The sequence below is a fragment of the Entelurus aequoreus genome, linkage group LG10, assembly GCF_033978785.1.
Source record: "Entelurus aequoreus isolate RoL-2023_Sb linkage group LG10, RoL_Eaeq_v1.1, whole genome shotgun sequence".
Taxonomy (NCBI): Eukaryota; Metazoa; Chordata; class Actinopteri; order Syngnathiformes; family Syngnathidae; genus Entelurus; species Entelurus aequoreus.
This window is the reverse complement of record NC_084740.1, coordinates 69,783,083-69,797,532: the sequence shown is the minus strand read 5'-3', so window position 1 is coordinate 69,797,532 and position 14,450 is coordinate 69,783,083. Positions and strand designations below refer to the sequence as shown.

The 14,450-nt window shown below is 40.0% G+C and overlaps 1 protein-coding gene and 1 long non-coding RNA gene across 6 annotated transcripts in view; both read left to right on the top strand.

Annotated features, from left to right (window-relative positions):
• Positions 1 to 213: 213 nt before the first annotated feature.
• LOC133658978 (reticulocyte-binding protein homolog 2a-like) lies at positions 214 to 8,883 on the top strand. Of its 5 annotated transcripts, XM_062061544.1 has the most exons (14): positions 214 to 370; positions 932 to 1,082; positions 1,642 to 1,784; positions 3,882 to 4,080; positions 4,174 to 4,209; positions 4,292 to 4,387; positions 4,473 to 4,535; positions 4,617 to 4,775; positions 4,841 to 5,146; positions 5,223 to 5,345; positions 5,420 to 5,678; positions 5,737 to 5,868; positions 5,935 to 6,216; positions 6,309 to 8,883. In XM_062061544.1, exons 4-13 carry the CDS (start codon positions 3,907 to 3,909, stop codon positions 6,207 to 6,209), a joined length of 1,623 nt encoding a protein of 540 aa, XP_061917528.1. In that variant the 5' UTR covers positions 214 to 370; positions 932 to 1,082; positions 1,642 to 1,784; positions 3,882 to 3,906; the 3' UTR covers positions 6,210 to 6,216; positions 6,309 to 8,883. The 5 variants fall into 5 exon arrangements, with proteins under 5 accessions (XP_061917528.1, XP_061917532.1, XP_061917531.1 ...); XM_062061548.1 differs by lacking the exon at positions 1,642 to 1,784; XM_062061547.1 differs by lacking the exon at positions 932 to 1,082 and having other exon boundaries at positions 223 to 370.
• A 288-nt stretch (positions 8,884 to 9,171) lies between these two features.
• Positions 9,172 to 14,450, top strand: part of LOC133658977 (uncharacterized) — a 34,778-nt gene continuing 29,499 nt past the window's right edge. The window contains exons 1-2 of the long non-coding RNA XR_009827579.1: positions 9,172 to 9,392; positions 11,007 to 11,139. This is a non-coding gene — a long non-coding RNA (uncharacterized LOC133658977). The remainder of the gene's footprint in view (positions 9,393 to 11,006; positions 11,140 to 14,450) is intronic.

Genomic DNA, 14,450 nt, shown 5'->3' with positions numbered 1-14,450 from the left:
AGTGTCCTTATTTCTAATTGTTGCTTCATGTCTTGGTATTTCTCACATAGAAATGTTTCATACGTGATAAACGTATTGACACACGAGCAGATGGCGGCATAACTAAGCATTCGCGTATCTCCATAGCGAAACTCACAACTTGACGGGTCTTGTGTGTGACGTCACTCCAGGTCCTTTCATGACAAGACAGTGCTGAGTATGAAGGCCTCTGATCGGAGGACGATGCTGACTCATGATGTGGGAGAGGAGAGGTGGACCTCCTCGGTTACATCTCGGCTACTTCCTCATGTTGTCCCCAACACTCCTCCAGAGTCTTTATTTTGTCCGACATCTGGCTGAGTCCGGTCCAGCTTTTGGTCCTTTGGATTTGGTAAGACAACAGTTGTCCTTTTCGAAGCTTTGCCAAGAAGCTGCAGAAGGTTCTCAGCTTGTTAAATATGAGTTGTGGCACAGTGATCTACATTTGTTTAATTTCTGAAAACATTGGACATTCTACTTTTGTAACGCTTTGATCAAATGAGCATAAATGTGCATTTATTACATGTCACAAAGGTTTAGGTGCTATAAAGGACTGTGGTCAATATAGACAAGATTAATATTGTGATGTGTGCATGACAATAACTATAATTACATGTTTTAAATACAGAGCATTTGATCTTTTCAGGTTTTGTTTATGAGAGAAGTACCGGTAGTGCATTTTGTCATATTTCATGTTAGAAACCAGATCTTGGGACTATGAGTGTCTCGGCTTTGAAGTACGTCTGAGTCCTTTGGTTGGGGGGTGTTATGATGTCATAGAGGACGTGCCGCGACACTGTGCAAATGTCGTAAACATGGTGTGCTGCACGCTGTCTGCCAACCTGGCATTTGGCGTGCAGCATGCCGATCTCCCCACACCTGCACCACCAGCTCACCTGTCTGTCACTGACAGTCCCCCAGGTCCTAGATCTAGTTCAGTTCCACCTATCACCATACACACATCACTGAACTTAGACCTGTCACCCATCACTGGATCGGACTCATCTTCCATCCCTGGGCTTGAACCTGTCATCCGTCACTGGACTCGGTCAGCAGTACACCAGGTGAGCACACCTGACACCCTCCAACTTTCACCATCTCACAAAGCTCCCAAGTTCAATGATAATATTGACTTATTTTACAAAATATATTCAATTTTTTAAGTTATTCTCCCTGAGCTGTTTTATTGTCTTACTGTGGTGGAGTTTGCATGTCTCAATGGTCTTAGGAGCTATGTCCCCCCATGACAAACAGGTCCTAGGTGAGGGAGGTTTCAGGTTTTGTTTATGAGAAGCAGTACAGTTTGTCATATTTCATGTTAGAAACAAGATCTTGGGACGACGAGTCTCTTGGCTTTGAAGTGCGTCTGAGTCCTCTGGTTGGGGGGGTGTTATGATGTCACATAGAGGATGTGCCGCGACAGTGTGCAAATGTCACAAACACGGCGTCTGTCACTGATGTCCCCCAGGTCCTATGTTAGAAACGAGATCTTGGGACGACGGGTCTCTCGACTTTGAAGTGTGTCTGAGTCCTCTGGTTGGGGGGGTGTCATGATGTCATAGAGGATGTGCCGCGACTGTGCAAATGTCACAAACACGGCGTCTTGTCACTGATGTCCCCCAGGTCCTAGACCCAGTTCAGTTCCACCTATCACCATACACACATCACTGGATCGGACTCCTCATCCGTCAGTAGACTCAGACCTGTCATCTGTCACTGGACTTGAACCTGTCATCCGTCACTGGACTCGGTCATCAGTACACCAGGTGAGCACACCTGAAACCCTCTTACTTTCACCATCTCACAAAGCTCCCAAGTTCAATGATGATAATGACTTATTTTACAAAATATATTCAATTTTTTAAGTTAATTTAATCTCCTCCCTGAGCTGTTACCTTATCGTGGTGGAGGAGTTTGCATGTCTCAATGGTCTTAGGAGCTATATCCCCTGGTAGGGCCTCCCATGACAAACAGGTCCTAGGTGAGGGAGGTTTCAGGTTTTGTTTGAGAGAAGTAGTACATTTTGTCATAGTTCACGTTAGAAATTAAATCTTGGGACGGCGAGTCTCTCGGTTTTGAAGTGCGTCTGAGTCCTCTGGTTGGGGGGTGTTATGATATCATAGAGGATGTGCCGCGACACGTGTGCAAACGTCACAAACACGGCGTCTGTCACTGATGTCCCCCAGTTCCTAGATCCAGTTCAGTTTCACCTATCACCATACACACATCACTGAACTTAGACCTGTCACCCATCACTGGATCGGACTTCTCATCCGTTACTGGACTTGAACCTGTCATCAGTACACCAGGGGACACCTAACTTTCACCATCTCACAAAGCTCCCAGGTTCAATGATAACATTGACTTATTTTACAAAATATATTAAGTTTTTTAAGTTAATTTAATCTCATGCCTGAGCTGTTACCGTATCGTGGTGGAGGAGTTTGCATGTCTCAATGATCTTAGGAGCTATGTCCCCTGGTAGGGCCTCCCATGACAAACCTGTGTGATGGAGCAGACAAAAAGCAGCGCAAAGACTTGTATGAATTAAAAAAAAAATCAAGGACCAAGATTTCCCTTACCCTGACTCATGTCACCGGGGCACACCTCTGGAGCCAGGCCTGGAGGTGGGGCTTGATGGTGAGTCTGCCCCCATGGGGCCCGGCCGGGTACAGCCCGAAGAGGCAACATGGGTCCACCCTCCAATGGGCTCACCACCCATAGGAGGGGCCATAGAAGTCAGATGCTCTGAGAGCTGGGCGGCGGTCCAATCCTCAGCTACAGAAGCTAGCTCTTGGGATGTGGAACGTCACCTCGCTGGGGGGGGAAGGAGCCTGAGCTGGTGCGTGAAGTGGATCTAGTCTGTCTCACTGATTACGCACCAAACAGCAGTTCACAGTACCCGTCCTTATTGGACTGGAGAGTGGGGAGGTGTTTAGGGTGCATCCGACTGGTAGGAGACCACGGAGACGACCCAGGACACGGTGGAGAGACTGTCTCCCAGCTGGCCTGGGAACACCTCAGGATCCCACGGGAAGAGCTGGATGAAGTACCTTTGTAGAGAGAGAGGGAAGTCTGCGCATCGCTGCTTAAGCTGCTGCCCCGCGACCCAACTTCGGATAAGCGGAGGAAGATGGATGGATGGTTGGATGGAAGTTAATTTAAAGAGTGTATTAATTAAAAATTCGTAAAAAGCCTTAAATTTGACTTGTTAAAACCTGCAGAGACCCTGACCACAAAATAATAATAATAATAATAATAATACCTGGGATTTATATAGCGCTTTTCTAAGTACCCAAAGTCGCTTTACATGTAGAACCCATTCATTCACACCTGGTGGTGGTAGGCTACTTTCATAGCCACAGCTAAGCGGAGGAAGATGGATGGATGGTTGGATGGAAGTACAGTTAAAGAGTATTAATTAAAGATTCGTAAAAAGCCTTAAATTTGACTTGTTAAAACCTGCAGAGACCCTGACCATAAAATTAATTTATACAAATATGATTTGTGCTGATGTTGTATCAATCCCTAATTCACAACTACATCCCTTGATCTAAACCCACATCAGATTGATATCGGTGTCCGTCAGTGCTAAAGGCTACAATATCGGTGGGGCATCGGTAGCTAAAAAGTTGTATCGAGACACCCTTACTTTGAAAGGGCTCCTAAACACCTCTGAAGAACCAGACCCCTGGTCAAATAAATAATAACATGCTTCTATATTTATTATTATTAACATGCTTTTATATTTATTATTATGGCAAGTTATACAGCAAGGACGAGGAACTTTTTTGTGTGTTACTGTTCTTACGGAGAGTTTCTCATTTGCTTATGGTTTTATTGAGAATTTTTTTAATTTTCAGGCCAGATCACAGAAGAGGTTGAACCATGGAGCTCAATAATTTAGTCGACATGACCTCCACCCACTCGCCCTTCATCGTTGGAACCATCTCCATCATTACCTTCCTCATCGTGATCCACATTCTTAGAATCATCTTCACTATAATGTCGGACGGCAGCATCATCCCGTCTTGGATGCAGATATACTTACCTTCTTTTTACGTAAAACTACTCTCTTTTTACGTAAAACTACCTTCATTTGTATACATAGATGTTGAAGACTTGGTCAAGTTGACACAACTTTTTCTCCTACAGCATAGACTGGCTACAGACAACTTGAAGAAAATTAAGGTAAAAAAACAACACATTTTTACACTTGGTTAAAGACTTAGACACTGATTTTTTTCTTGTATCACTTGTGGATATGATGAAGTTTCTGCAAAAAGAGCATTTGGACAAGATGAAGACCCTGGAAAAGCGTCTGAACAATCAGATTGCAGAAACTGCAAACAACAAAAACGAAATTAAGGTAAAAAACAAACGTTTACACTTGGTTGTAGAGTTAGACCCTGACCTCTTTCTCTTGCAAAAACGCACAATTTGTCGACATGAAGACTCTGAAAGGGCGTCTGGACAATCAGATTGCAGAAACTGCAAAAAACAAAAAGGAAATTGAGGTAAAAACATTTCTACACTTGATTACCTTCGACCCTAATTGTTTTCTCTTAAAACTCATGTCATTTGTCGGCATGGTGAAGACTCTGGAAAACCATCTGGACACAATGAAAACCTTGGAAAAAGAACGTCTCGACACGATTAAAACTCTGGAAGAAGAACGTCTGGACAAGATAAAGACTCTGGAAGGACGTCTAGACAATCAGATTGCAGAAGCTGCAAACAACAAAAAGGAAATAGAGGTAAAAACATTTTTTTGAGTTACAGATCCTGATTTCTTCAAAACTCACATAATTTGTCGACGAAGACTCTGAAAGAACGTCTGGACAAGACTCTTGAAGATGAACGGCTGGACAAAATGAAGACTTTGGAAGAAAATCGCCTGGACAAAAAGAAGACTCTCGAAGAACGCCTGGACAAAATGAAGTATCTGGAAGAACATCTGGAAAAAATGAAGAATCTGGAAGAACGTCTGAACACAAAGACTCTGGAAAAACAATGCCTGGACACGATGAAGACTCTGGAAAAAGAATGTCTAGACAAGATGAAAACTCTGGAAGACCGTCTAGACAATCAGATTGCAGAAACTGCAAAAAACAAAAAGGAAATTGAGGTAAAAACATTATATAAAATCTTAGACCCTGATCTTCTCTTGTAAAACACTCATGTCATTTCTCGACATGGTGAAGACTCTGGAAAAACGTCTGGAAATGATGAAAACCCTTGAAGAACGTCGAGACAAGATGAAGACCCTGGAAGAATGTTTGGCCAATCAGATTGCAGAAGCTGCACACAACAAAAAGGAAATGGAGGTAAACACATTTTAAAACTTGGTAAAGTTTTAGATCCTGATCTTTTTCTAATGCCCCTTGTCGACATGCTAAAGACTCTAGAAGAACGTCTGGACAAGATGAAAACCCTAGAAGAAGAACGCCAGGACAAGATGAAGACCCTGGAAGAAGAACGTCTGGACAAGATGAAGAGTCTGCAAGAATGTTTGGCCAATCAGATTGCAGAAGCTGCACACAACAAATTGGAAATGGAGGACTTGGTTAAAGTGTTAGATCCTGAGCATTTTCTCACGCCACTTGTCGACATGGTGAAGACTCTGGAGGAACGTCTGGACAAGAACGCAGCAGAAGAAGGTAAGTGAATAAGAATGAAGTTGACCTATGACCTGACACTACATGTGTCCCCCCACAGCCAACGCCGTGGTGGTGTTCTCAGCGGGGCTGGAAGGAAGAGCTGGGACCACTAAGGCCAGCAATGGGGATCAAATACTGGTCTACAATAAGATGGTGATCAATGTGGGTGGTGGCTATGACGACAGCACAGGTATGATGTCACTTCACAGCATTTCTTGACAGTCCGCTAACAAATTGCATGATGGTCCTCCTGCAGGCATTTTCAAAGTCCCCATCAAGGGCCTCTACTTCGTCACCTTCACCTGTGGAAAATGTTATAATTATAATATGGGGGCATGGGTGACGAAGAACAACCATGACAAGCTGATCTGTGTGTTTGACGACAATAACGGTAACAGCAGAATTACCAACAGCATTGTGGTGGAAATGGAGGTGGGAGACGACCTTCGGGTTTTCTTGGAGAATGGTCACACCATCCTTACCACTTGTATACGCACCACCTTCAGCGTCTTTCTCATCAAGCACATGTAAACAACAGGTGGGTGCATTGATCCTCATATCAGCAATATCGATTAAGGGCAGTATCGGATGGATATTGGAGGGATGACCTATCTTCCATGTGTCCTACAGGCTGGACTGGATAGGGTGGACCAACAAAGGTAAAAACACAAGAAAACAAGATGAAAATATTAAAGAACACAAAGGACTAAAGACATTAAAAGAGCACTGAGTTGATGCAACCAGCTGAGCCGTTTCTACAAATAGCTGAGATGGGAGCAGACCCAACAAAGGACTCCGTCCTAGGCTGCCCACTAGCCCCCGGCCAATGTCCGGTCCGCATACATTCTTATCTATCCAGGACTCCCTGAAGCTCAGCCATCAGCGCTTGTGCCCTAGGCCCGTCTCTTCGTCCGCATCTCCTGTGCAAACAACACCAAGGACAAATGGCTCCCCCGAGGCAGATCCAAAAGTTGTTGCGCAGTCCCGAAAGAGCCCCAATCAAAAGGCAAAAAACACACAAAAACAAGAGGAAACCTCAAGAACAGAAAATAACTCCTGCAGCCACCACAGCGGTGCCATCTTGGAAAATAAAAAAAATGCCTGCCAGTGGCCGCTGTCAGCGAGATTAGCCCTGTTGGACACCTGCTGAGTTGCTTTTCTGCTCGGCACTCACATCCTCTTCCTTGACTTTATTAGTGATTGTTACATGTTTGTTCAATAAGAACAAGGTATGATGCAAAAAAATGGGAGGAGGGCATGTAGCGAGTGAAGGACGTCGGCAAGCTGTCTGTCCTAATTACATATCAAATACTGTTTGACTATGTTAATTACAGTTTGAATTTTCTAATACAAGTTTGACTTTGGTTGCTATTTACTACTTGACTTTGTTTGCTAATTACAGTTTGAATTTGGTTGTTAATTACTACTTGACTTTGTTTGCTAATTACTGTGACTTTGTTTGCTAATTGACTTTGTTTGTTAATTACTACTTTGTTTGCTAATTACGGTTTGACTTTTGCTAATAACGGTTTGACTTTGTTTGCTAATTACTACTATGTTAATTATTGTTTGACTTTGTCTACTAATAACTGACTTTGTCTGCTAATTACTGTGACTTTGTCTGCTAATTACTGTTTGACTTTGTTTGCTAATTATTGTTTGACTTTGTTAGCCAATTACTACTTGACTTAGTTTGCTAATTACTGTTTGACTTTGTTTTCTAATTACTGTTTGACTTTGTTTGCTAATTGCTATTTAACATTGTTAGCTAATTACTACTTGACTTTGCTAATTACTGTTTGACTTTGCTTGCTAACTACTGTTTGACTTTGTTTGCTATTTGCTAATTACTGTTTGACATTGTTTGCTAATTACTACTTGACTTTGTTAGCTAATTACTACTTGATTTTGCTTGCTAATTACTGTGACTGTTGGCTAATTACTGTTTGACTTTGTTTGCTAATTACTGTGACTTAGTTGCTAATTACTGTGACTTTGTTTGCTAATTACTGTGACTATTTTTGCTAATTACTACTTGACTTTGTTTGCTAATTACTGTTTGACTTTTTTTGCTAAATACTACTTGACTTTGTTTGCTAATTACTACTTGACAGCTAATTACAGTTTGATTTTGTTTTGTAATTAGTTAGGTTTTGTTTGCTAATTACTGTTCGCTAATTACTACTTGACTTTGTTTGCTAATTACTACTTGACTTTGTTAGCTAATTACTACTTGACTTTGCTTGCTAATTACTGTGACTGTTGGCTAATTATTCAGGGAGAAGGTAGTAAATGGATGGATGTTTGCTAATTATGGTTTGACTGTTTGCTAATTACTGTTTGACTGTTTGACTTTGTTTGCTTTTTTATTTTATTTTTTACTTTGTTTGGTAATTACTGTTTTGACTCGGTTTGTGAATTACTGTTTGACTTTTTATTGCTAATAACGGTTTGACTTTTTTTGGTAATTACGGTTTGACTTTGTCTACAAATTACTGTTTTTACTTTGTCTGTGTTTGCTAATACTGTTTGACTTTGCTAATTAATGTTTGGCTTTAGTAGCTAATTACTACTTGACTTTGCTTGCTAATTACTGTTTGACATTGTTTGCTGATTACTACTTGACTTTGTTAGCTAATTACTACTTGACTTTGTTAGCTAATTACTGTTTGACGTTTGCTAATTACTGTTTGACTTTTTTTCCTAATAACTGTTTGACATTGTTTGCTAATTACTACTTAACTTTGTTAGCTAATTACTACTTGACTTTGTTAGCTAATTACTGTTTGACGTTTGCTAATTACTGTTTGACTGTTTTTGCTAATTATATTTTGGCAGTGTTAATGACTGACTTAGTTTGCTAATTACATTTTGCCAGTGTTAATGACTGACTTAGTTTGCTAATTATTACATTTTAGCAGTGTTAATGACTGACTTAGTTTGCTAATTACATTTTGCCAGTGTTAATGACTGACTTAGTTTGCTAATTACATTTTGGTTGTGTTAATGACTGACTTTGTTTGCTAATTAAATTTTGGCTGTATTACTACTATTAGTACACAATGACTATTTGGAACTCTTCCTACTAAACATGTCCTTTTTTGGGCTAATTAGTCGTAATAGAAACTTTTTATCATATATTTGACAAGTACTGTAGTGTTTTTGCATTATGTTCCTTGCTGAATCCTGCAATAAATGTTTTTTTTCCTGAAAAATACAAAATTATACTGTTCACTTTTTTTGTGTTGCATTTCTTTTATGTACGAAACGTGCTTTATAAATTATTTCCACGATTCACTAGTTCACAATCTACAAGAATTAACTGTACACACATGAATACATGCATGTTGGGTTTTTCATTTAGATATACATTGCAATTACCAGCTGACTGTTTGGATTACAAGTGCAACCCAATAGTTTTACTAATATTATCACAACGCATCAATGAAGTTACACAACCTGCATGTAATTCTCATTTCCAACAGCAGGGTGCGCACGCATCACACACACACACACGGTGTCGTTGTGTCCATTCACTTCTATTGCAAGTTGACACAAAGCAGCCGTTTTTCTGGGGCCAATTAATGTGCAAAACGTTGTGGAAACTTCACTTTGGTTCAAGTTCTCAGTCTTTATGGGTTCCTACCTCAACGAAAGACTGCATTATTGAACGTCACGTCTGTTGGTCGTGTGCTTTTGTCGAGCGAAACTCCGGTGAGTCATATGTAATTAGCTTGTAGCCTAGCATGCTAATCAAAGCTACGTGGCTAATTGTTTACTCTTTTGAAAAATGACAGGAATCGCTCGGTTGTGTGAATAAAACCCATCGGAGGTATAGTGAATGTAATGTGTCTTTAAATACAGCTATTGTATTTATCAGCATTTCAGCGCTAAACTAGCCATTGTTATGTTGGAAGAATTTGCTGTACAATAAACTAAAGGAAGCCATTTTGTTTATTTCCATATTAATGTATAGGCGGCAGTTTTTGACTCTTTGTCAATTCATGTTGTATAGGGGTGTAACGGTACACAAACATTTCGGTTCGGTACGTACCTCGGTTCATTTTCGGCACAGTAAGAAAAAACAAAGTATACATTTTTTGGTTATTTATTCACCAAATTTGTAAACAATGGCTTTATCCTTTTAACATTGGGAACACTAATAATTCTGCCCACGTTAATCCACATTAAACTGCCTCAAATTGTTGCTCAGATTAAATAAAATGACAAAACTTTTCTTCTACATATAAAAAGTGCCAACATTAAACAGTTTCAAGTCAACTCATCATGCTTAATTTATTACAGCATTTGGGAAGCCTGTAGTTGATTTTTATTATGTAAATGTTATATTTTTTATCAACATGTGATAGCAGGGACCCTGCCATTCAAAACTAGGCTGCTGCATTACTAATGATTAATGTAACTATAGCTGAAAAAAATGGTGAAATAGGAGAGACTATTCATCCCTGAATACCATGGAGTTCATGTAGGCTTAATGATGCAGTTACATTATATCAACCATCAGAGACAGAAACTCTTCATTTAACAATGTCCTGCTTCAACACAGCTCAATCAACACAGAAAAAGGTAAAGTGAAATAACACAGGGCTTTGCTGTCCGTAACACACGCGCGCACACACACAGCAAAATGAGCTAACGTTACGCTAAAAGCGAATTAGCCTTCACCTCAAGCCAGGACTGCGAGCGAGCTGAGCTGCCGTTTAGGTTTCTAGAAGGTCAACGGGCTCATAGTGATGTTACTAGTAGTTGACTAGGAGGTGTTTATTATAATTTGGGGCGAGTCCGCTGCCTGATGCTTACCTGCTAAACGCTAAGCACTGACTACATGTGCTCTGAATACGCACTGCTGATTGGCTGTTTCTGCTCTGAATACGCACTGCTGATTGGCTGTTACCGCTCTGTTTGTAACCAATCAGATGGTTGTGTGGGTGGGACAATGCTGGGTGCTGTGTAGAGTACTGACAGAGGCAGAAGGAAGCGGAGGCGGCTACTTAATATGTTCGTGTGGAAACTGGTTCGGTACACCTCCGAACCGAAACCCCCGTTCCGAAACGGTTCGATACAAATACACGTACCGTTACACCCCTACAATAAACTAAAGGAAGCCATTTTGTTTATTTCCATATTAATGTATAAGCGGCTGTTTTGACTCTTTTCGTCAATTCATGTTGTATGACGAAGAAATAATGACAAACTACTGTTGAGTCGATATTTCAAATGCATAGAGAATGTTGAAACACAAATATTTCAAATACTGCTCTATGCGGGTTGTTTTTGTTTGTTTGTTTGTGTGACTGCAAATTGAAGATGGTGAGCCAGAATTGGGATCAGCACAATAGAAGTCACGCTCACACACACGTGGAGGGTGTGACGTCAGCGACCGCTTCATCTGGAAAGAATACAACCATCCCTTCAAACAGATCAAACAGAATTAATCCAGGTAAATGAACATTGAGGTATTGGCTGAGACTAACTTTTTTGACTTGTATCTAATTACCATACTTGCCAACCATCCCGAATTTTCCGGGAGACTGCCGAATTTCAGTGCCCCTCCGGAAAATCTCCCGGTACAACCATTCTCCCGAAAATCTCCCGATTTCCAGCCGGACAACTATATTGGGGGCGTGCCTTAAAGGCATTGCCTTTAGCGTCGTCTCTCACCTGAAAAGGAGACTATTATACACTACCGTTCAAAAGTTTGGGGTCACATTGAAATGTCCTTATTTTTGAAGGAAGAGCACTGTACTTTTCAATGAAGATAACTTTAAACTAGTCTTAACTTTAAAGAAATACACTCTATACATTGCTAATGTGGTAAATGACTATTCTAGCTGCAAATGTCTGGTTTTTGGTGCAATATCTACATAGGTGTATAGAGGCCCATTTCCAGCAACTATCACTCCAGTGTTCTAAAGGTACAATGTGTTTGCTCATTGGCTCAGAAGGCTAATTGATGATTAGAAAACCCTTGTGCAATCATGTTCACACATCTGAAAACCGTTTAGCTCATTACAGAAGGTACAAAACTGACCTTCCTTTGAGCAGATTGAGTTTCTGGAGCATCACATTTGTGGGGTCAATTAAACGCTCAAAATGGCCAGAAAAAGAGAACTTTCATCTGAAACTCGACAGTCTATTCTTGTTCGTAGAAATGAAGGCTATTCCACAAAATTGTTTGGGTGACCCCAAACTTTTGAACGGTAGTGTATATGTCCCCGTTATCCATAGGTTTATCTATAAACCATAAAGTAGGCAGGCATGGAGCTATTTCTCAGCGTGTCTTTATTCCAGCTGGCACGTTAATACACTGACACACAACATCCAGATTCCCATCATGCATTGCTTCAAAACTACGGCAAGTTGTAATATCCAAAATTTCCAGCCGGACAAACAATATCGGGGGCGTGCCTTAAAGGCACTGCCTTTAGCGTCTTCTCTCACCTGAAAAGGACACTATTATAAATGTCTCCGTTATCCATAGGTTTATGGATAACGGTTTACTCGTCAGACCACAGAACACTTTTACACTTAGCAACAGTCCCGTCTTAGATGAGCTCGGGCCCAGCAAAGCCGGCGGCGTTTCTGGGTGTTGTTGATAAATGGCTTTCGCGTTGCATAGTAGAGTTTTAACCTGCACATACAGATGTAGCGACAAACTATAGTTACTGACAGTGGTTTTCTGAAGTGTTCCTGAACCCATGTGGTGATATCCTTTACACACCGGTGGTATTTTTTGATGCAGTACCACCTGAGGGATTGAAGGTCACAGGCATTAAATTTTGGTTTTCAGCTTTGCTGCTTACGAGCAGTGATTTCTCCAGATTCTCTGAACCTTTAGATGATATTTCGGACCGTAGATGATGAAATCCCTAAATTCCTTGCAATAGCTGGTTGAGAAATGTTGTTCTTAAACTGTTTGACAATTTGCTCAGGCATTTGTTCTCAAAGTTCTTGTTTGTGAATGACTGAGCATTTCATGGAAGCTGCTTTTATACCCAATCAAGGCACACACCTGTTCCCAATTTGCCTGTTCACCTGTGGGATGTTCCAAACAAGTTAAGTGCCAATGATTGTCACACACACTAGGTGTGGTGAAATCATCTCTGCATTTGATCCATCACCCTTAAGTGTTTGATGAGCGTTCCTCAACTTTCTCAGTCTTTTTTGCCACTTGTGCCAGCTTTTTTGAAACATGTTGCAGGCATCAAATTCCAAATGAGCTATTTGCAAAAAATAACACAATTTTCCAGTTCGAACATTAAGTATCTTGTCTTTGCAGTCTATTCAATTGAATATAAGTTGAAAAGGATTTGCAAATCAACTTTACTGGTTTTGGGTTATGTATTATTCGTTGCTCCAAGCGGCCCTCTGATGGCAGCCATAACTCATTGATAACAGCCAAACACAGGGATGTAAAACTTAATGCTTAAAACAACTATACAAGAACTGATGGGCAATTAACATAGTCTATTGCTTAACATATTGCATTTAAGAACAGAGGCTGTTCCTTTTAGAATTATATGTAAATTTGTTTTTATTTGCAAAACCAACGCTGAAGATGTTGGGAGATGTAGTATATTAATTGCGCTAAACTGAACTCTTAACAGAAATAGCCTTTAAATGCAGCTATTAACACAATTATTTGATCATACATGCGTGGAAATGTAATTGGTATGCTAAATAACAGGGGAATTCATCATGTTGTGTATTATGCAAATTAAGTATTCTGTAAAAGTACAGAGTGCATGTTAGCAGATAAAGTGGCTCTCCATCCATTCATCCATTTTTTACCGCGTATCCCTCTCTGTACCGTGCGCTAATATCCTTCTTATGCACTTTGAAAGGTCATCTAAACATGTGTTCAACTCAGGTGAACCTCCTTGACGCCTCCTTCGCCGAAGCAAACAAAGCCAAATGTCAGCGCTTTATACAAAAGTTGTATTCATAGAGTACTAAATATGTGCAGGATTAAAAATGCAGTTTCCCGACCAAGACATCTGGAGTAAAAGGAGAACATGGAGGTCTCATAGAGAGGGTTATGATGGTTCTTTGAATGAATAATTCATGCAACATTTCTTCTGAGCTTTACTGGCAAATTAATTCATGTTCATGATCTGGGAACAGATGACTTCAATTTATCGTGTGTTATTGGTGGAAATAGTTTTGAAATATATATAATATATATTTTTCTCCTCTGGTCCTTATTTTCCGTAGGTCATGAAAAATATCAATAATTATCGATATCAACCGATATAAAACACTGATATTGTGATACAGTTTTTAGCTTTATCGCCCAGCCCTAATAAAACCTTTTCAAAACAGGTTACTAAAGCTCCTCTTGGCTGCTGACATATCACGCGCAGCGAGTAAGCACATAGATTGCTTAAAAAACAAGTTTTAAGATTTTTTAAAAATGTTTAATCCTTTCAAAATCATTAAAAATAGGAGTTGAGATGTAGCTGTTTATCTTTAAAAATATAAAATATATATATAATTAGCAAGCTAATTTGTGTTTACCCAGCAATTCATACAAAATTATTTTATATGACAGTGTCAATGCTTCTCAAATGTATAAACTTCTGTTTTACTTGTAATGTACCAACAAAATATTTGAAGGGGAAAAAAGGTCTAACAGGACTTTGAAAGTTAACAAAAATTGTGTTTGGCTACTTGGGATGTAAAAAAAAAAAAAGATTCTTATGATGATATTCTTAGATGATTGTTATTTTTAACGATTCTGGATCAATTTTT

Coding starts and splice junctions, on each gene's coding strand:
- LOC133658978 (XM_062061548.1), top strand. CDS start 3,907: ATGGAGCTCAATAATTTAGTCGACATGACCTCCACCCACTCGCCCTTC. Junction 4,210..4,291: donor ACAACTTGAAGAAAATTAAG/GTAAAAAAACAA, acceptor GATATGATGAAG/TTTCTGCAAAAAGAGCATTT. Junction 4,776..4,840: donor ACAACAAAAAGGAAATAGAG/GTAAAAACATTT, acceptor TTGTCGACGAAG/ACTCTGAAAGAACGTCTGGA.